The sequence below is a fragment of the Elephantulus edwardii genome, unplaced genomic scaffold (assembly GCF_000299155.1).
Source record: "Elephantulus edwardii isolate Elephantulus edwardi_28Jun2011 unplaced genomic scaffold, EleEdw1.0 scaffold00184, whole genome shotgun sequence".
NCBI lineage: Eukaryota > Metazoa > Chordata > Mammalia > Macroscelidea > Macroscelididae > Elephantulus > Elephantulus edwardii.
In genome coordinates this window covers 4,306,868-4,324,103 of record NW_006399934.1, presented here as the reverse complement: position 1 = coordinate 4,324,103, position 17,236 = coordinate 4,306,868, and the positions used below count along the sequence as shown (strand labels likewise).

Sequence of the window (17,236 nt, the reverse complement as noted above, 5' to 3'; positions counted from 1 at the left end):
CGAACTCACGGAGACCTCACGAGTGCAGAGCAGAACTGCTCCATGGAGTTCTCAAGGCTGTAACCTTTTGAAAGCACATTGCCAGGCCTATCTCCCAAGGCACCTCCAGGTGGGTCCAAACCACTGATCACTAAGGTAGGAGTCATGAGTCAAGTGCCTAACTATTTGCATCACGTAGGGATCATTTCAATCCATATTAAAGACTACAGTCCTTGACCTTCTGCAGCAAGCGCTTCAGGTCGTCAGTTTTAACAAGCAAGGTTGTGTCATCTGCATAATACAGGTTGTTGATGAGTTTTCCTCCAATCCTGATGCCACATTCCTCCTCATAATGTCCAGCCTCCCAAATGATCTGTTCTGCTTATAGATTGGAAAGGTATAGAGACAGGCGCATCCCTTGACACACTCGTTTCCTGATTTTGAACCATGCAGTGTTTCCTTGCTCTGTTCTGAAGATTGTTTCTTGGTCCAAGTATAGGTTCTGCATAAGCACAATCAAGTGTTCTGGGACTCCCATTCTTCTCAAGGTTAACCACAATGTATTGTGATCAACACAGTCAAATGCCTTTGCATTGACTTCAGCTCAACATCAAGAAGACAAAGATTCTCACCACTGGGCCAATTGGCAGCACCATGATGGATGGAGAAGAGATTGAGGTTGTTAACAATTATGGCTTGCTGGGCTCCACAATAAACACTCTTGGCACCCGCAGTCAGAAAATCAAAAGATGAATTGCATTAGGTAAATCTGCTGTCACCGATCTATCCAGAGTACTGAGAAGCAAGGGTGTCATTCTAGAGACTGAAGTGCACCTAATCCACTCCAAGGGCTTTTCAAATATTTGCTATGTATCAGAGAGCTGGATAATGACTAAGGATGATAGAAGAATTGATGAAGCCTTTGAATTGTGAAGTCTTGAACATACCATGGGCCACCAAGAAAACAAGTCAGTCATTCTTGGAGTGGGTGAAGCCAAGTTTTTTCTTGGAGGCTAGGATTTTGAAGTTCTGTCTCACATACTTTGGGCATGTGGCCAGTAGGGACCGATCCTTGGAAAAGGACTTCATGCTCAGAAGGGTGGAGGGACAGAGCAGGAGAGGAAGACCCCAGATGAGACAGACTGATACAGTACCTAGGGCAATGAGGGTAGATGTGTCAGAGTCAGTGAGACTGACTCAGGATAGGGTAGACTTCAGAGCTATTAAACATAGTGTCGCTACAAGTCAAATGGGACTTGACAGTATATAACAACAACAATAAAGGATCATTTCACAGACGAGGACAAGGGAAGAGATTCGGGAAGTTTCTTCCATATGATGAAATCTGACTCCAGAGCTCATACTTTTAAATCATCTCTCCTACCTTCAGCTCTAATCATGTCAGTTGTGCCCTATTGTGCCCTCAACAGTTCAATAAAACACCTCCTCCTTTTCCTCCACTTTAACATTAACTTGGAGCCCTTTATCCCTCCCTCCTTGGACTGAAGCCCATTCTTCTCACAGTGAGGGAGGACAAGGTGTTAAATCACACTGTTGATTGGTTTATTGAAGATCTGGGAAGATCCTTCCCCATGAGACACCACAGTGTGAAAGAGACAAGACCCCATTCCCCACAGGTCCATCTGTCCGTCACAGAAGTCCAGGGTGCCATCCTTCGGTCAATTCTCACCAGCTCCATGGAAGCAGTTCCCCAAACCTGCCCCAATGTCTCCCTCAGTTCTCCCTAAAAATCTACTAAAAAAGGGAGCGATCTTGGGAGAAGATGATTATGAGTATAAACTAAAAGTGCAAAGAAAGAAAAAGTTTGAGCGGAAACAGAATGTGACAAGGAAGGTGTGAACAGCCCCAACAAACAAGAATTGAGGGAAAGTGCATAACAAGGTGCAGGGCAGGATCATATGGCTCTGTTGGAAAACTGATTTTTTTTAAGGTGCAACGGGAAGAAAGTGCACAAGTTACCACAAGGGTACACAACAAAGTACATATATACACATGGATGTATGCAGTTAGAAAAGATATGACTGAGTATGTGAGAGAAATTGTACACTCTGACCTACACACAGGTGGCCTAGTGATAAGGAGCTGTGCTGCCAACTCAAAAGCAGAGAGTTCAAATCCATCAACTGCTCCATGGGAGAAAGACGGGTAATCTCTTCCTGTGCAATTTACTGCTTCTGAAAACCTGCTGAGAGTCTGTACAAGTTGGTTCTCATTTGATGGCACACAACAACAACATCCAAACACACACACGAGGGCACACGCTGTGACTATGTGAGGAGTACCTGCAGCTCTGAGTGACATTCAGGGAGTGAGTACCTGTGAAAAGCATGTGTGCACATGAGGCTGTGCAGTGGGAACAAAAAGGGGGAGAATACATGTACACATGTACAAGTGTGCAAGGAGAGGCGAGCAGCACGTAAACCTTGGTGCAAAGATGAGTCCCCAGAAGAAGTAAAAATGAGGGGGAGAAAACTGTAGATGGGGTAAGAAGGATGGAGGCTGATGATGTGGAGAGGGTGTGAGGGATGGAAGTCCCTCTTGGGGTGGAGAGAGAGCTGTCGAGGAGACCTCTGCTGAATGGGAGCAGAGCACAAAGGCAAAGGGAGCTCTGGGAATGGCCATGGTCAACAGACAGGACTCAGGGATGAGAAGAGAAAGGTGCAAAGAGGCTGCTGAGAGAGAAGTCAGGGAATGAACAGACTTAAGCAAAGTACAAAGTAAATTATGAAGTGGTGATAAAAAAATTGCTATGCAAATGATTAAGAGACAGAAGATCTATTTCCCAGAGTACTGCAAGTATAGGGAACCCCAGGGCTCGCAGAGGGACACATATTCACAGGTGATGGGGTTGGAGAGCACATCCTTCTCCACTGAGCACAAGGATCCCCTGCCCCTCCCCTGGTCCCTCACCCTCCCCCACTGGCCTGTTCTCCCTTATATCCCCTCACTTGTAAAGCAAATGAACTCTACTCCCATCACAGCTAAGCCGGTCAGGAGGCTCAGAGGGACCTCTTGGAAGGCCTCCAGAGGGGTCTGGGGGTGTCGGAGGGTGGCGCCGGGAGCGAAGCTGCTGCCGAGACTGGAGCTGATGGCGCAGTTCAGAAACTCGTTCCTCTTTCTGGAGGAAGAAAAACAATTGAGAGTGTGGGAGGATGACAGCAATGAAAGGGGCAGGGAGGCGAGAGATGGAAGAAGAAAGAGCATGGGAAAATGAGTGGGTGAGACTCAGGGTAGATGGACAAAAGAAATGAAAAGGGTGACTAGGGGAGGGAGGAAGGAAAAGAACAGAATGAGACACACCAATCGAATAAATGAGATCAGCACAATAGCAGAGAATTTAAAAAGAAAAATGGGAGGGGAGAGAAAGGGTGACGCACACTGCTTTGAATAAATCATGCACTTCTTTGCAAAACCAACCAACCCCTAAGTACAGTCTGGATGCTGTGGACATGTGGGAACCCATCCAGACTCCCTTGGCATTCTCACCATCCACCTGCTGTGTTGGCTGCTATGCTAGCAGCTCATGACTGCACCCTAAAACCCTGCTCGGACCCAGCCTCCTTCCTCAATGAGTCAAGTCAGCAGTCAGGTCATGTCCCAAACCCCCACTTGAGCACCAGCAACACTGCTTTTTACCTGACACTGTATCCTCATCAGACCACTCCTCTTCCCTATCCTACTCACCTCACCTCCCTGGAGGTTTGTTTCTGAGACCCTGAATCTCCCCTCTGAGTAAACCTTAACTATCTCAGCCTCAGGCTCTGCTTCAGAAAACTCAATCTATGGCATAATCTCTTGGGCCCTTCACCCCCTCACCCAACCACTCCCACACACCTCAGCAATGATCTTTTCCAGTTCACGGTTCTCCTTCTCCAACAAGCGGGACTTCTCCTCCTCATTGTTGTTGGTCGATGACCCTGTCTTCATGGTGTCCTGCGCCTCTGATTGCCACTCCCCTCTGGTGATCAACCTGCGCATCTGGGCAACAATTGTTGGGGGCATGGGGAGACCATACCTCAGAGTGGTGGTGCCAGCAATTACCAGGCAATGGGTTGGGGCTGGAGGGAATGAAAATGAGTGGGGTAAACTGGGTCCAAAACAAGGGAAACCGTGGGGGAAAAAGGAATAAGGAAAAGTCTTGAGAAGAAGGGACAGAGCAGACAGGGAACTGGAAATGGTGTGAGCTAACGCAGAGCCTTACCTTGGGCACAAAGAGCACAACCAGAGTGATATAGGAGGAGAAAACGATGGCAAGAGAGGCAAAGGCAAAGGCTGCATCCTGCTGGCTGGCAAGAATCATGGTCACGGGAGCCGTGATGAGGCACAGCACCTGCACACACACAGGGTTTAAGGAGGTTCGAGTCTGTAGATTCAAACAAGATCCAGGCATTTCTTCCTCTAGCAGAGAGCCTCTGATGACAGTTTACTGGTGCTCAGTTGCCTGTCAAAGAGCTGCGTTCAGGACCATCTCCAACTCCAGACTGAGAAGAATTCCATATAAATTGTCCCAGCTGTAGGTCAATCCCTCTCTCAAAGCAAGAACACTAAGGATCTCTATGCACACATTCTGAGTTCTCAACACTCCCTGGGGGGATACCTGAGAACAGTGGGACAAACAGGTCAGAAATCTCCACTCAGATTCCACATGTCAGCTTATGGGCTAAACTCAGAGTTTCTGTGTCTTCATCTACAAAGTGGACAGACTAATATCGACTTTACTGGGTGGTTGCATGAAGATGAATGGACTACTGTCTTAATGTGCTTGATGAACCATAAAGCGTTTTACAAATCTGAGGCAATAAGCACTTGTTAAGACTTCCATGCAATTCATCCCAGTTCTCTTGATTCTCCCCTGCACATGTGATTGCTACTGTCAACTCATGGAGTCAAAGGCCAGGGGTTCGAGCAGCTCACCGCCACATTGTAGATAGCCATGCCCACTGCCCGGTGGTCATTGATCTTCTCAGTGGACACACTCTTGGTCTCATAAGCAAGGAAGATTCCCAGCAGCAGCAGAAGTCCCTTGTAACCATAGAAAATGCCTACAAAGAAAATTATCACGGGCAATAGGGTCTCCCTGGCTCCTTCACTCAATCCTCATCCTCTCTCTTTGACCCTCACTGACTGTCCCTCCTTGTTCTAGCTCCACCATAGAAAGGGAGAGCTCCTTTCCAATCCAACCTCTTTCCCAAGCACACCCCTCCCTGTCTTCCTGACACACAACCTCACCACTACGCCTGCCCAACGTACACAAGCCTCAAATTAAGCCAACTTTTACACAAAACTGTAATGATAATGAGCAGTTGTCAGTCAGGCAAGGGCCTGCTGAAACAGCTGAGAATGAGTCTCCATGGGCCACAAACCCATTTATCCTCCCAGGTAAGAAGGTGGTTTCCAAGGCTGAAAGGAGGGTTGCCATTTGTGGCCACAGATTAAAACAAGCCCGTGACCTCACCACCTCCATCATTCTCTAGGGAGCTGACCAGATAGAGATAGTGTCAGGCCAGAGCAAAGGGATGGGGCCTTTCCCACCAGCCCCTCTGCTCCTCACAGCAGACAACCTCTCCCCTACCCTCAGAAAAGGCTCAGCAAAAAGGAAGACTTCAAACTGGGTTGGCATCTGAGTTAAAAAAAAGAAAAAAACAAAACAAAACAAAAACCTGGGTTGGCAACTCTCTGTCACCTTTCCCAAAGACCTGTCTTCCTCCAAACTTACTATCCTTGACATCATCCCCCTCTACCCCACACACCAAGCCAAGTGTTCATCTTCTTGGAGCTGCAGTGCTCAAGCTGGGGCAGAATTGAAACATCAATGTCTTCCTTTGGCTCTTCCTTGGCAAATGTCTAGGAGAGAAACAAAGCCATGGAAAAGATGGCTGTCATCCTCTCCCACTATGCTCAGTCCTTCACTTCCAACTTTGCCCTTTCATTCTTATAAGACCCTCAATACCGATGCCAAATCGCACCCTGCATTCAACACCTTATTAAACGCACTATAATTGCTATTCTCTTATTCTAGGAAGCCTGGAAATTCTACACATTTTCCCAGATCCCTTATAACATCTTCCTTCTTCAGATGAATCCAGAGGCTCCTAGGCCTCACCTAGAAGGAAGGAGGAGGAGAGCTGCTGATCTACAGAGTAGCTTTATTTTGCAAGAGCACACACAGCGCCCATAGCCTGACTCCCAGTGAACTCTGCACAGCATCCATACCCCAGCATCTCCACTCAAGCTGTACCTCAATGGTTCGATGCAAAGGATCCACAATCTGCCAGATGGCAAGCGTGAGGACATCCATGCCCACCAGCAGGCCCACTGTAGCATACAGCTTCCAGGGTTCCAGTGTCTTGGCAAACAGAGAGTACAAACACGTCAGGGGAAAACTCTAATAACAAGAGCCCAACTCTCCTGTCAGGTGCTGAAGGATAAGGAACATAAAAAGCTCACCTTCCTCCACTCCTTCTTTTCTTCTTTCTTTGTGAAGACAGTGTGGACCCACCAGATCTTGGTGAACATAGAGCCATAGCCCAAGCTGAAGCCCAGACCCAGAAGCCAGAGTCGGGCCTATGAAAGGAAAAGTGAGCAAGGGCAGAACAGGGCAAGGACATAGTGGGGAGCATCAGGAACAAATGACTGCAGGCACAGTCAGTTAGGAGGGAATAGATGGGACTCCCTACCTTCAACAATTATTCCCATCCACCACCTACCTGGTGATACTGTCAAAACCTCCTAGTTTTAATGGATAAATGCATTTGATTGATCCTCAATGCCCTGAACACCTCACTATGTGACAGAGACCCTTCACAACATGATCCTGGCCTCCAATACTCCAACCATACTTCCCTGTCCCACTCTTTGGCATCTTTGCTCCTTTACCTAACAAAACTCCAGGCACCCTTCAAGGCTCAAGTGCACTTCTTTCGTGGAAACCACCCAACCACTGATTGAGCTGCTTTCTCTTCTTTGCTCCCCGAGTGTTCTATGCAGATCCTACGCTGGCATCTCTCAGAAAGCTCTGCTGATAGTCGTCTGTCTCTCCCACTACACTCAGGCATCACAGAGAACAGATCCCTCCTCCAGAACTGTAGTATGTGCATGTGTGTACAAATGCCATGTGCACAGATGCAAAATGAGGACAAGCATGGGCAGAAGAGAGAGGGAGTGAGGATGGACAGAAGCCGAGGAAAGGGTGCATGCTTCCCACAAGTACAACGGAGAATCACACAAATATCATGGCTACACACAGAAGCCAAACTTTCCCCCCATGTCAGAGCCTTCCTTGACCCAAGCCTCCAGAGGCCCTCCTCCCCATGTGTCAGCGGTTCCTTTCCAACTACACCCACAGCTGTGGGCTTAGTTCTCTGCCCCTGTCCTTCCAAACGGCAGCTCCCACAGGAAGTCTGCAGTTCTGGTTCTGTGCCCCCACACCACAGACAAGCCATCATTGTGCTGAGGTTCTTTAAGCACACCCCCTTCCTTCATCTCCAATACCTCCCTCCTCTCCTCTGGAAGGCATGCCATGGCAACCCTGGAAATGACAAATGAACTACAGAATGAACAAGGTTTTAGAGGCATAGAAGAAAGGGACAAAGCCAGCCAGAGACCAGAGGGGTGATGCTAGGAAGAATGAATGAGGACAAGCATCAGGAGAAGTGGAGAAGGAAGGGCAGGGAAACTTAACCATGGAAGGTGTTGCTGCAAGAGGCTTAAGAAACATATCTGCAAGGCATCTGCCCACCTCTTCCTCCTCACCTGACAGACAAAGGGGAAATGGTTTCTCCCAATATGGTAACCATCCAGACCAAGGGGGAAGACAGCAGCTAATGCCAGCGAGCAGCCCACAGCAGTCAGGTTGTTCAGGTTGGGCTGTGAGTTCTGGATATAACTAGAGCAGAGGCAAAAGGGTGGGAGAGGGAGAGAAAGCAGTTATCTTTCTCTTCCAGGGAGGCTCAGCTCTCCAACATTCTGCACCCAACCTCAGCGCCACAAGGCCAAAGGCTAACATCTGTTGGCATGCACTTTACTCAGAGCCTACAGCTTTCTTCTTCTTGTTTTTGCCATCAAGTTGATTCTAATTCATGACAATACCCTGTGTGGAGCACAGAACTGTGCTCCGTAAGATTTTCAAGGCTGTGATCTTTCAAAAGCAGATTTCCAGGCCTTACTTTCACGGCGCCTCTGACTGCTTTGAACTGCTAACCTTTCAGTCAGCAGTCTAGTGCTTAACCATTCGTATCACTCAGGACCCCTTCTTACCTGGCCCCCAAATAATTTTTTCCCCCATTTAGCAGTTCAAGGGCAAAGGAGCCTCGGGAGCATAGTGCATTATGTGTTAGGCTTCTAACCAAAAGGCTGGTGGTTTGAATCCACTGGGCACCACTCCTCATGAGAAAGATGAGACAGTCTACTCTGAAGGTTTATGACCTCAGAAACCCAATGGGTGGGTCACCATGAGTCGGATTCGACTGAACGATAGTGAGATTTGTGGGTTGTTCACTGTTGTTGATTTTTTATTTGGGGGTAAGGGTAGTGACTATATTTAGTGCCCCCCTTCTCAAATCTTAGTGACCCCAAGAAAAGCAGCAAAGTCACAGCAAAAAACTTTGAAACATTGTCTTAGAAGTTACCATGCGCGTTTTTCTCACTTCCTTCTCTGCTTTTCAAAGGAACTTCAAGAGCTGTGGTCATTATCTTGGGAAGGCATCCAGGACAGAAGAGAAACTTACCGGACATGGGAGTTGTAGATGTTAAAAGACAGACAGACAACAGCTAGGACAATGCCCAGGCTGGAGAGAACCGAGACGGAGATAAAGAGTTTCTGTGACAGGAAGCGGAATGTCTTGATGACCAGGGTCTGGTCTGCTGGGGGAGACCCTCCTGCATGACACAGAGAGTAGGGGGTGGGGAGAAGAGAGAGGAAGGAGGAAAGGGGAATGAAAAGAAGGCAGGAGAGAGGAGCGAAGGAAAATGGTGCTAACATATATTCTCATCCTTGAGACTGGTGTCATGAGCTCTAGTTCCGCTAAACAGGGACTACTGAGGGTGGAGTGCTCACTGGTATGGAAGCTTCTATGAAGCGATCAGAAATGAGATGGTAAAATGGAGCAAATGTTCTCTCCAGTGGTTGGGAAATACTAAGGCACATCACAAATTACAGTACCTTTCTTTGTAACTGTATGTGTTTTCTGTTTCTCTACCTTTCTTTTAGCAGAAGGAAATGGGAGGGAGAAGAAGGGGCTAGAGCTGAGGAATGAATTTATAGAATCTCTTACACCCCAAATTAAAAATGGCAAAAACAATTATAGAATTACAAAGCTAGAGGATCTTAAAATATCCAGTCTGATCTACTAACCTTGGGCTGAAAAAAAAGGAAAATCTAATCTGTGCTTTAAACCCTGATGGGGTGATATTCCCAAAGGTGTTTTCAGTGGTTAATAAGAAGTGGTGCAAATTTGTTGAAGAGTTCAGAATTTTTAAAAAAATTAATTTCAATTTGCTTTTCAAAAAAAGCAATTTAGGTTTTAGGCCATGCAGCATTTATAGCATTGCAGAACCCTGTCCTAAATTCAAATCCTTTTTAAAAAGGATTCCAGCTCCAGCCATGCTGGGAAGATGACAACTATCTTCAGTGGCGGAGCCGCCCCTCTATCCTCTAGGTACTAATCCCTCTTTCAACCATAAACAAACAAATGAAACACACAAACCCAATTCCAACTCTCAGCAACTCCACAGATGTCAAGAGTGGAATTATGCTCCAGAAGTAGACTGACTGCAGGTATATTTTCAAGGTGTCACTGGGTGGTCTCGAACCACCAACCTTTCAGTAATCAGTTGAGCACTTAACCATTCATGTCTCCCAGAAGCAATATTTTATCCATAGGTCATTCCTTTCATCCACCTTCAGTATCTTTCCCATTTCCTATGATTTAATTTACTGAATACACATGTAAGAATTGCTTATTTTCTCTCACTACAAAGCACATTTTAGTGGAAGATAATTTTTGCATGTCCTCCTATAGCTTAAGCAACTGCTTAACGACAGAGACAAAGAGGCAGCTTTAGCTTTGAAGTAGCTGGTTCAGATACATCAAGGTACCAGGACATCTGGGAAACCTAAATGGAGTTGCCATTTCTGACCCCCTACCCACTCCTTGCCTTTAAACCCCAGTTACCCCAGCAATGTATTATTTTTAATAACACATTGCAACCAATTGCCTAAATTCTCTCTGAATACACTGGCCTCCCCACCCCACGTCTTAGAGGTTGTATTCACTCTCTTTTAAACCTGTCCCTGCCCTCCTCTCTACCACATTCCAGCTTCATGGAACTCCCAATCCTCCTCTCATTCAAATGGATGCCTTTTTCTGTGTTATTCAGTGTTTAAGGAAAATATGAACAGAATCCACTTACCAATCCACTTATCGGTTTTCGACCAGGAAAGATCATCCTTGGTGCTGTCATAGTAGCCAATCTTCTTATAGCTGCCACCTGGGTAGAGGACAACAGTAGTAACTATAGGGAGCCAACATGTCATTCCTAAATGATCTCCACATTCTATTTCCCTAAAACCACTTTCCACTGTTGCATCTGATTTTACCTTCCCCAGAGTCCTGAGGGACCCTTGGTAAGACTTTGGGGATGTGTGTCCATGAATCAACAAACTGCCTTAAAAGCAATGTAAGATAGTTCCCAAGGCAACTCAAATAAAAAAAGAGTATCTTATATATTTAAGATCGTTGAGTAAGGAAGGCTCCACAGTATGTCTGCCACCCATTCTTCTGCCTCACACCTCTTCCTGCAAGATGTCTCTCACACCGATTCTTGTTGCTAGAGCTTTAAGCATATTTCTGTTTATTCTCCCTATCATGACAGAATCACAGGATTTATTTTTCCAGTGGCTTTCCTCTTAAATTTAGAAATCTCTCTTGTGTTGGCTTGAGTTCTAATTCCTTAGATAACTTACATCTGCCTCTTAAAGAAGCACTAAGTAAAATCCAATCACTCACTCGTAAGACTTCTGTGGCGGAATGGAGCTATCCTAGTTACCAGAACTCTTCCTTTGGGAGCTAACTCGCACCTCTCCTACCATGGCTGAAGTCCATTTCTTCTTGTTCTGGATACAAAGATCTGAGAGGATGTGGGAGGGAGGTGTTGAAAAAGGAAGAAAGAAACTTTTCACAGGAGGCCAAGAACTGGCTGCAAGTGGGGGGGAGTTGAAAAGTTAACTCAAAGAAGTTTTTCAAATGCTAACTTTTAAGAAAATAAAATTTGGAAAAGCCAAAGAATACATACTACAAACTAGGCGCTGTTGTTTCTACAGCAAGGACATTCAATGGGTCCCTTTATAATAAGCTTCTGAGATTCTCTTTCCCAGGAGCCTAAGAATATACATTGATAAGTTATTGACTTGTCATCTCAGCCAAAGAAAAATTTCTGAAATTAAAAACGGATGTTGTTATGGACAGAATTGTGTCCCCTAAACAAGTGTTAGAAATCTAACCCCTGTACTTGTGTATATAATATTATTTGGGAATAGGATCTTCTTTATTATGTTAATGAGGTCTTAATCATTTCTGAGTTATGAAAAGGAGATTAGATAGAGGCAAGTTCTTATTAGGGAAGACAGATAACATATGAGGATCACAAAGAATGAAGGAAGCCTGGGACGAAAATGGACATGGCCAAAACTTTGTTTAGATTTTTAGCCTCTAGCACTGTGAGAAAATATTCATAAATTTCTATTTTTCAAAGCAACAAGCAACACACCTGTATTTCTGTTATAGCAGCATTCAGAAATTAAGACAAATTATTGGGAAAGAGGGGTTGACTGTTGCAACCTGCATGCTTCTTTTTAAGAACAAAACCCAACTGGACAATTAAAACAGACATTCGGGGGGTGGGGGGAGAGAAGAAGAACAAACTGGGGAGGAGGGTAGAGAAAACAGTGCAACAATGGATGAATGAAAACCCAAAATCTCTGTATAAATGTTCACTAAAACTAATAAAATTTAATAATAATTTTAAAAAAAGAACAAAACCACTTAAAGCAAGGGTAGTATCACCATACCTAAGCTCTTTAGTACACATATTCATTACTTAATATTCTTTTGGAAAAATGTCTGACTGAATATATGTTCCTAACATACATCCATGATCTCATAAGTGATTTTGTTTGCTTTTATTTTCAAAAAAGAGAAACCAGCTCTCTTCTTACTATCCACTTCCTAAACAACGTGCCTCCAGAAACTCTATGAACTTTGGTAAATGTCGATAGTTGTAGAGGGGCTTCAGGCATTTTGTTCATAGGGTCGCTATGAGTCGTGCTCGACTTGAAGGCAATCAACAACAACAACGAGGGAGCTCTGGTGGCCTAATGGCAAGAAGCTGCACTGCAGTCCCAGAGGTACAGTGGTTCGAAACCACAAGATACCCTGCAGGAGATGGAGGGGTTATCTCCTCCTGTACCAGTCAGATCTGATTTGACAGTACACACACACACACACACAAAATATAATAATAATAATAATAATTTTTTTAAAAAACCAACAAGAGTTTTACAGGGAGCTTTCGTGGCCTAGGGATTAAGAAGCTACTCTGTAATCCCAAAGGCACACAGTTCGAATACACCAGCTGCTCTGTGGGAGGATGGGCAATCTCCTACCATTGTGACTTACTACCTCTGAAAACAGTGGGTTGGTTCCAACTCAAGAGTACACAACAACAATGGTTTTATAGACCCCCAAACCCGCAGGTGAGATGTAGGCAGGTGAAGCAGAGGTGGGGCAGAAGCAAGGCTCTAGATGTGGAGTCAGGCTCAGACTTGGTCACTAGGGTAGGTGACAGCAGGAGCTCCAGGTTTCAGCTGCTTCTGTGACTCAGGTGAGCAGAACAGGGAACCTGATCTTTTAGTCCCTACTAGAAGCAGTGGTGGTAGCAATGAGGCCAACTGGAAGCAGAGTCCCATAAGATTTAATATGATATTCTCACAACATTCAAATGGCTTCTTTCACACAACATATCGTAGGCAATAAGTGACATGTATCTGTATTATTATTATTATTATTCTTTTTTAAAAGCTTGATGGATACAGCTACGGAAGAGGAAGAAGCACCAAGGCAATCTTGTGATGTCTCTGGCATCCTCCTGCCAGACATGGGCCCTATCTCAGCCCCAGCCTGGCCCCCACTGATCCCCACTCCCGCCTGCCCCCACACTCACCCTGTAACTGTTCAATCAGAGTCCATGCCATCCGAGAGCCGCTGGCATCAAACACCACATGGCCCTGAAGGAGGCGAACATGTGGCGGAAGGCAAAGGGTATTAAAGCAGAGAGAAAAGGGAACATCAGGGACTCTTTGAATCCTTATGTTTTTGAAGTAATTGAGCTTCTGAATGAATGCTATTTATGGCATTGCCTGCATATAGGACATACCCCAGATGCCTATACCCTAGATTTCAGAAACATTATTCTTCTGAGAAGCCTTGTCAGTGAGATTTGAATAGAAAAAAGTCCCCAGAGAGAGTGCTAGGAGGCCTGGCTTCTGGCTATGTGACCTACGCATGTCACCGAATCCCTAAGGGCATGAATTCTCTCCACTTTAAAAGGACTAAGATGGTCTTTCAGATCGTTTCTCTTTTTAAAATTCTATGATTCTCATCTGACTCATAAATATGCAGACTAGTTTAAAGGAAACACAGCTCAAAGAAACAATACAATGACAGGGAGGGATCCACCTAGAATTTTTGAGATTTCCTGATTTGGGTGTCCCTCCTTTCCTGGTTGGAAATTAACTATTATAGAAAAGCAGTGAGGAAAACAGAGAACACATGGCTATAGGAGAAAGAATCGCCAAGGGAATCTTTCTCTCTCCCTGTCTCTGGGAGGTCAGGGAAGTAAAAGAAGTTGCTTTAACTCACAGAGACACCCTCGAAGGATGAGGAATTCATTGCCCGGTAGATCTGGTCAGTAATGGTCTGGTTGTTGTAGTTGAAGTCCTCCAGGCGCACACCCGAGCGGCCACCACCTCCAGATGTCTTGTTCAGGGCCAATGCCAAGGCCCAGATGGCATCGTATGCCAGGGGTGCCTCCTGAAAGCCTCCAGTTTCCTCTGGATGTCTTTTCAGTCGCTTAGTCAGTTTCTCTACAAACTCCTGGGAAGTCTGAGAAGGGATGATGGGAGGAAAGGGTTGGCATATATAGATGAGGAATGGGGGGGGGCGGGTGGAGATGTCCATCATCTGATAATAGCTTCCATCTCTACCCAATCCCCAAACTTCCATTTGAATGGATACTTTGCATTCATGTTGCATTCAGGGTGAGCATATGTACATTCAAAATCTTGATTGTACCCACGTGACGTTGTCTATCTTAGGCTGGAAGCCACTATACTAGAATAGGAATCAGCCGGGTACAGTGGTCTTAGCACATATAGCTGCTAGCTGAAAACTACTAAGAGAGGAAAGCTTAATTTATAGGTGCTCTAGATATAGAATAGTAAAGGACAGAAAGCAGAGACAGTGTAAAGGAAGGGACAAGGATACTCCCGTGAAGAGTTGATATTCTACACTGATGTTCTCAGCCTTTAGATTTCCTCAATGGTGTTAACTCAGGATTTAACAGTTCTAGTTCTAAAAGATCCCAGAAAGGATAAAGCCACAGCCTTCTCACATTCTCCCCCTGGTCTCACACCTCTCTGTCAACAAGTAAGTTTGTCATCCTGGTGTGCTTTCAGTCCACTGCATCTTGCGGAGTTTTCAGGGGAGACTTGGGGACTGTAAAAATCCCTTCACAAATGTGAAGTCCATCATTAAACTCCTATAGCCATACCCCCAGCCTTCAACATCTTTTCCGAAGAAAGCTTGAAAAAAATGGTAAGTACTTTTGAAATTTGTCATGAAATGGTTCAAAAAACCTGATTTCTACATTTGGTAAATTATTGTTTGGTCAAATAACTATGAGTACATGGGTTAAGCACTTAGATACGTCTTCTATTGTTGTTGTTAGGTGTCGCATATTGTTCTATTGAGTCGCATATGACTCACAGTGACCCTATAGACCAACAGATCTGAATACTGTCCTATCCTGTGCCAGCCTCATCCTCTCTGACACACCTCAACTCATTGCTATAGTAACTGTGTCAATCCACTCAATTGAGGGCCTTCCTCTCCATCATCCCTCCACCTTTCCAAGCATGATATCCTTCTCCAAGGAATAGCCTCTCCTAGCAATATGTCCAAAGTATGCGAAATGAAACTTCATCATCTTTGCCTCCGAGGAGCACCCTGGGAGAAATTCTTTCTGCCCTCCTGACCTCCCAGAACTCAAGAAAGGCAGGCTCAACAACTACCTCATTGCATGGCACAAGTAATATACAAATAACCCTATTTGGATTTGGGATGTTTTCCAACAAATAGTCTAATGAATGAACAGATGAATTAAAAAGAAATAAAAATATTTGCTCCCCACATCTTGCCTATTTCCCCCCCATTCAGTAGGATGGAGACATGGGGGAGTGGGATTTGCAAATGACAAAGGCAGTGTGGTGAAGCGGAACGGCCTGAGCTCTTGAGGACAGACAGACCTGGGTTTTACTACCCTTGAGGACAAGACCATCTTTAACATTTAGCACTGTGCATCACCTAGATGAACAAACAATAAATTCCCACTAGGTGGGTAAATGAATGTTGTTGGCTGTTTTGTGCTGTCAATCAGAACCAACTCATAGTTCTCTCTCAGAGCAGCTGGTGGATCCAAAACACCTGCCTTTGGCTTAGCAGTGCAAATCCTCACCAAGAAGCCACCAGAGGGCCCTGGTGAAATTAACAGGTGGATTCAAATTCCAGCTAATCCACTACGTGCCTTGTAATCGTGTATGTTATTAAACTTCACTAGTTTGTTGTTCCATTTATAAATGGGACTAATACTAGCTATAGGGAGCTCTGGTGGCCTAGTGGGTAAGGAGTTGTACTACCAACCCAAAGATATGTAGTTTGAATCCACTAACAGCTCCACAGGAGAAAGATGGCAGTCCTCCCATGCGATTTTCTGCCTCTGAAAATCCGCTGGAGAGTCAGTGATGAGTCAGTTCCAACTTGACGGTACTCAACAACAAAAATAATACTAACTACATGGAGGAATTTTTATAATTGACAATCTGACACTAAAATAGATAGACAGCTTATCAAACTACCTCTATATGCTGAGTTAACAGCAGCTTGGCCAAGATGCTTTGAGTGGTCCTTTGAGTACCAGGCCTATCCTCAATTCAATGTAAACAACCCATTAGAAAAGCACCCAGATGGGAAGGGATTAACTTGCTCAGCATGCTGTCCTTTGCCACCCAGATGTTCATTTTCTGCTTGCTTCCAGTCGCTACCATTAACATACCTGGACACTAGGGGGCACCACTTTCCTCCCACCCACGACTAAAGGCTTTTATTTTATTTTATTGTATTGTATTGTATTTTGTGTGTGTTCCTCTCCAAAGTACTGAAAAGCAATGGTGTCCCTTTGGACACTAAGGTGTGTCTGATAGAGGCCATGGTCTTTACTATCACTTGTTGGACAATGACTAGGGAGGATAGAAGGAGAATTGATGCCTTTGAGCTATGGTGCTGGAGAAGAGTATTGAGGGTACCATGGACTGCTAGGAAAACAAACAGATTCATCCTGGAAAGGGTCAAACCGGGCCGCTCCTTGGAGGCAAGGATTCTAAGGCCTCCGTCTAATATACTTTGGACATGGTGCAAGGAGGACAGGTCCTTGGAGAGGGGCATCATGCCTGGTAGGGTGGAGGGACAGCGCAGAAGGGGAAGGCCCCCTATGAGGTGGATTGATTCAGTAACTGGGGTAATTGGGATGGGCGTGTCGATACGGTGCGATTGGCACAGGACAGAGCAGAGTTTAGGGCTGCTGTACATAGGGTCACTATGAGTCACAAGCGACTCGATGACACATAACAACAACAACAACCGTCAAATCGAGTCTGACTGGTACAGGAGGAGATTGCCTCTCCTTCTCCAGCAGAGCATCTGGTGGATTTGAACTTTGTGCCTCTGGGATTGCAGTGCAGCTTCCTGCCACTAGGCCACCAGAGCTCCCCTAAAGGCAAATCCGAGGCAACGAAAATATGACCTTGAGTCTATCCCACCTGAATTTCAGAACCATCTCAGGAACAGATTTGAGGCTTTGAACACTAATGAATGAAGGCCAGATGAGTTGTGGGAGGATATCAAGG

The 17,236-nt window shown here is 45.3% G+C and overlaps 1 protein-coding gene across 1 annotated transcript in view; it reads right to left on the bottom strand.

Annotated features, from left to right (window-relative positions):
* Window positions 1-2,763: 2,763 nt before the first annotated feature.
* Window positions 2,764-17,236, bottom strand: part of GABBR1 (gamma-aminobutyric acid (GABA) B receptor, 1) — a 33,550-nt gene continuing 19,077 nt past the window's right edge. Inside the window, exons 12-23 of the mRNA XM_006896236.1 lie at window positions 13,917-14,159; window positions 13,219-13,282; window positions 10,411-10,488; window positions 8,727-8,877; window positions 7,753-7,885; window positions 6,448-6,564; window positions 6,239-6,346; window positions 5,751-5,844; window positions 4,915-5,042; window positions 4,202-4,330; window positions 3,835-3,978; window positions 2,764-3,118 (exon numbers count right to left, since the gene is read on the bottom strand). Of these exons, the coding sequence (XP_006896298.1) occupies window positions 2,945-3,118; window positions 3,835-3,978; window positions 4,202-4,330; window positions 4,915-5,042; window positions 5,751-5,844; window positions 6,239-6,346; window positions 6,448-6,564; window positions 7,753-7,885; window positions 8,727-8,877; window positions 10,411-10,488; window positions 13,219-13,282; window positions 13,917-14,159 (1,563 nt within the window). The 3' untranslated portion in view covers window positions 2,764-2,944. The remainder of the gene's footprint in view (window positions 3,119-3,834; window positions 3,979-4,201; window positions 4,331-4,914; window positions 5,043-5,750; window positions 5,845-6,238; window positions 6,347-6,447; window positions 6,565-7,752; window positions 7,886-8,726; window positions 8,878-10,410; window positions 10,489-13,218; window positions 13,283-13,916; window positions 14,160-17,236) is intronic.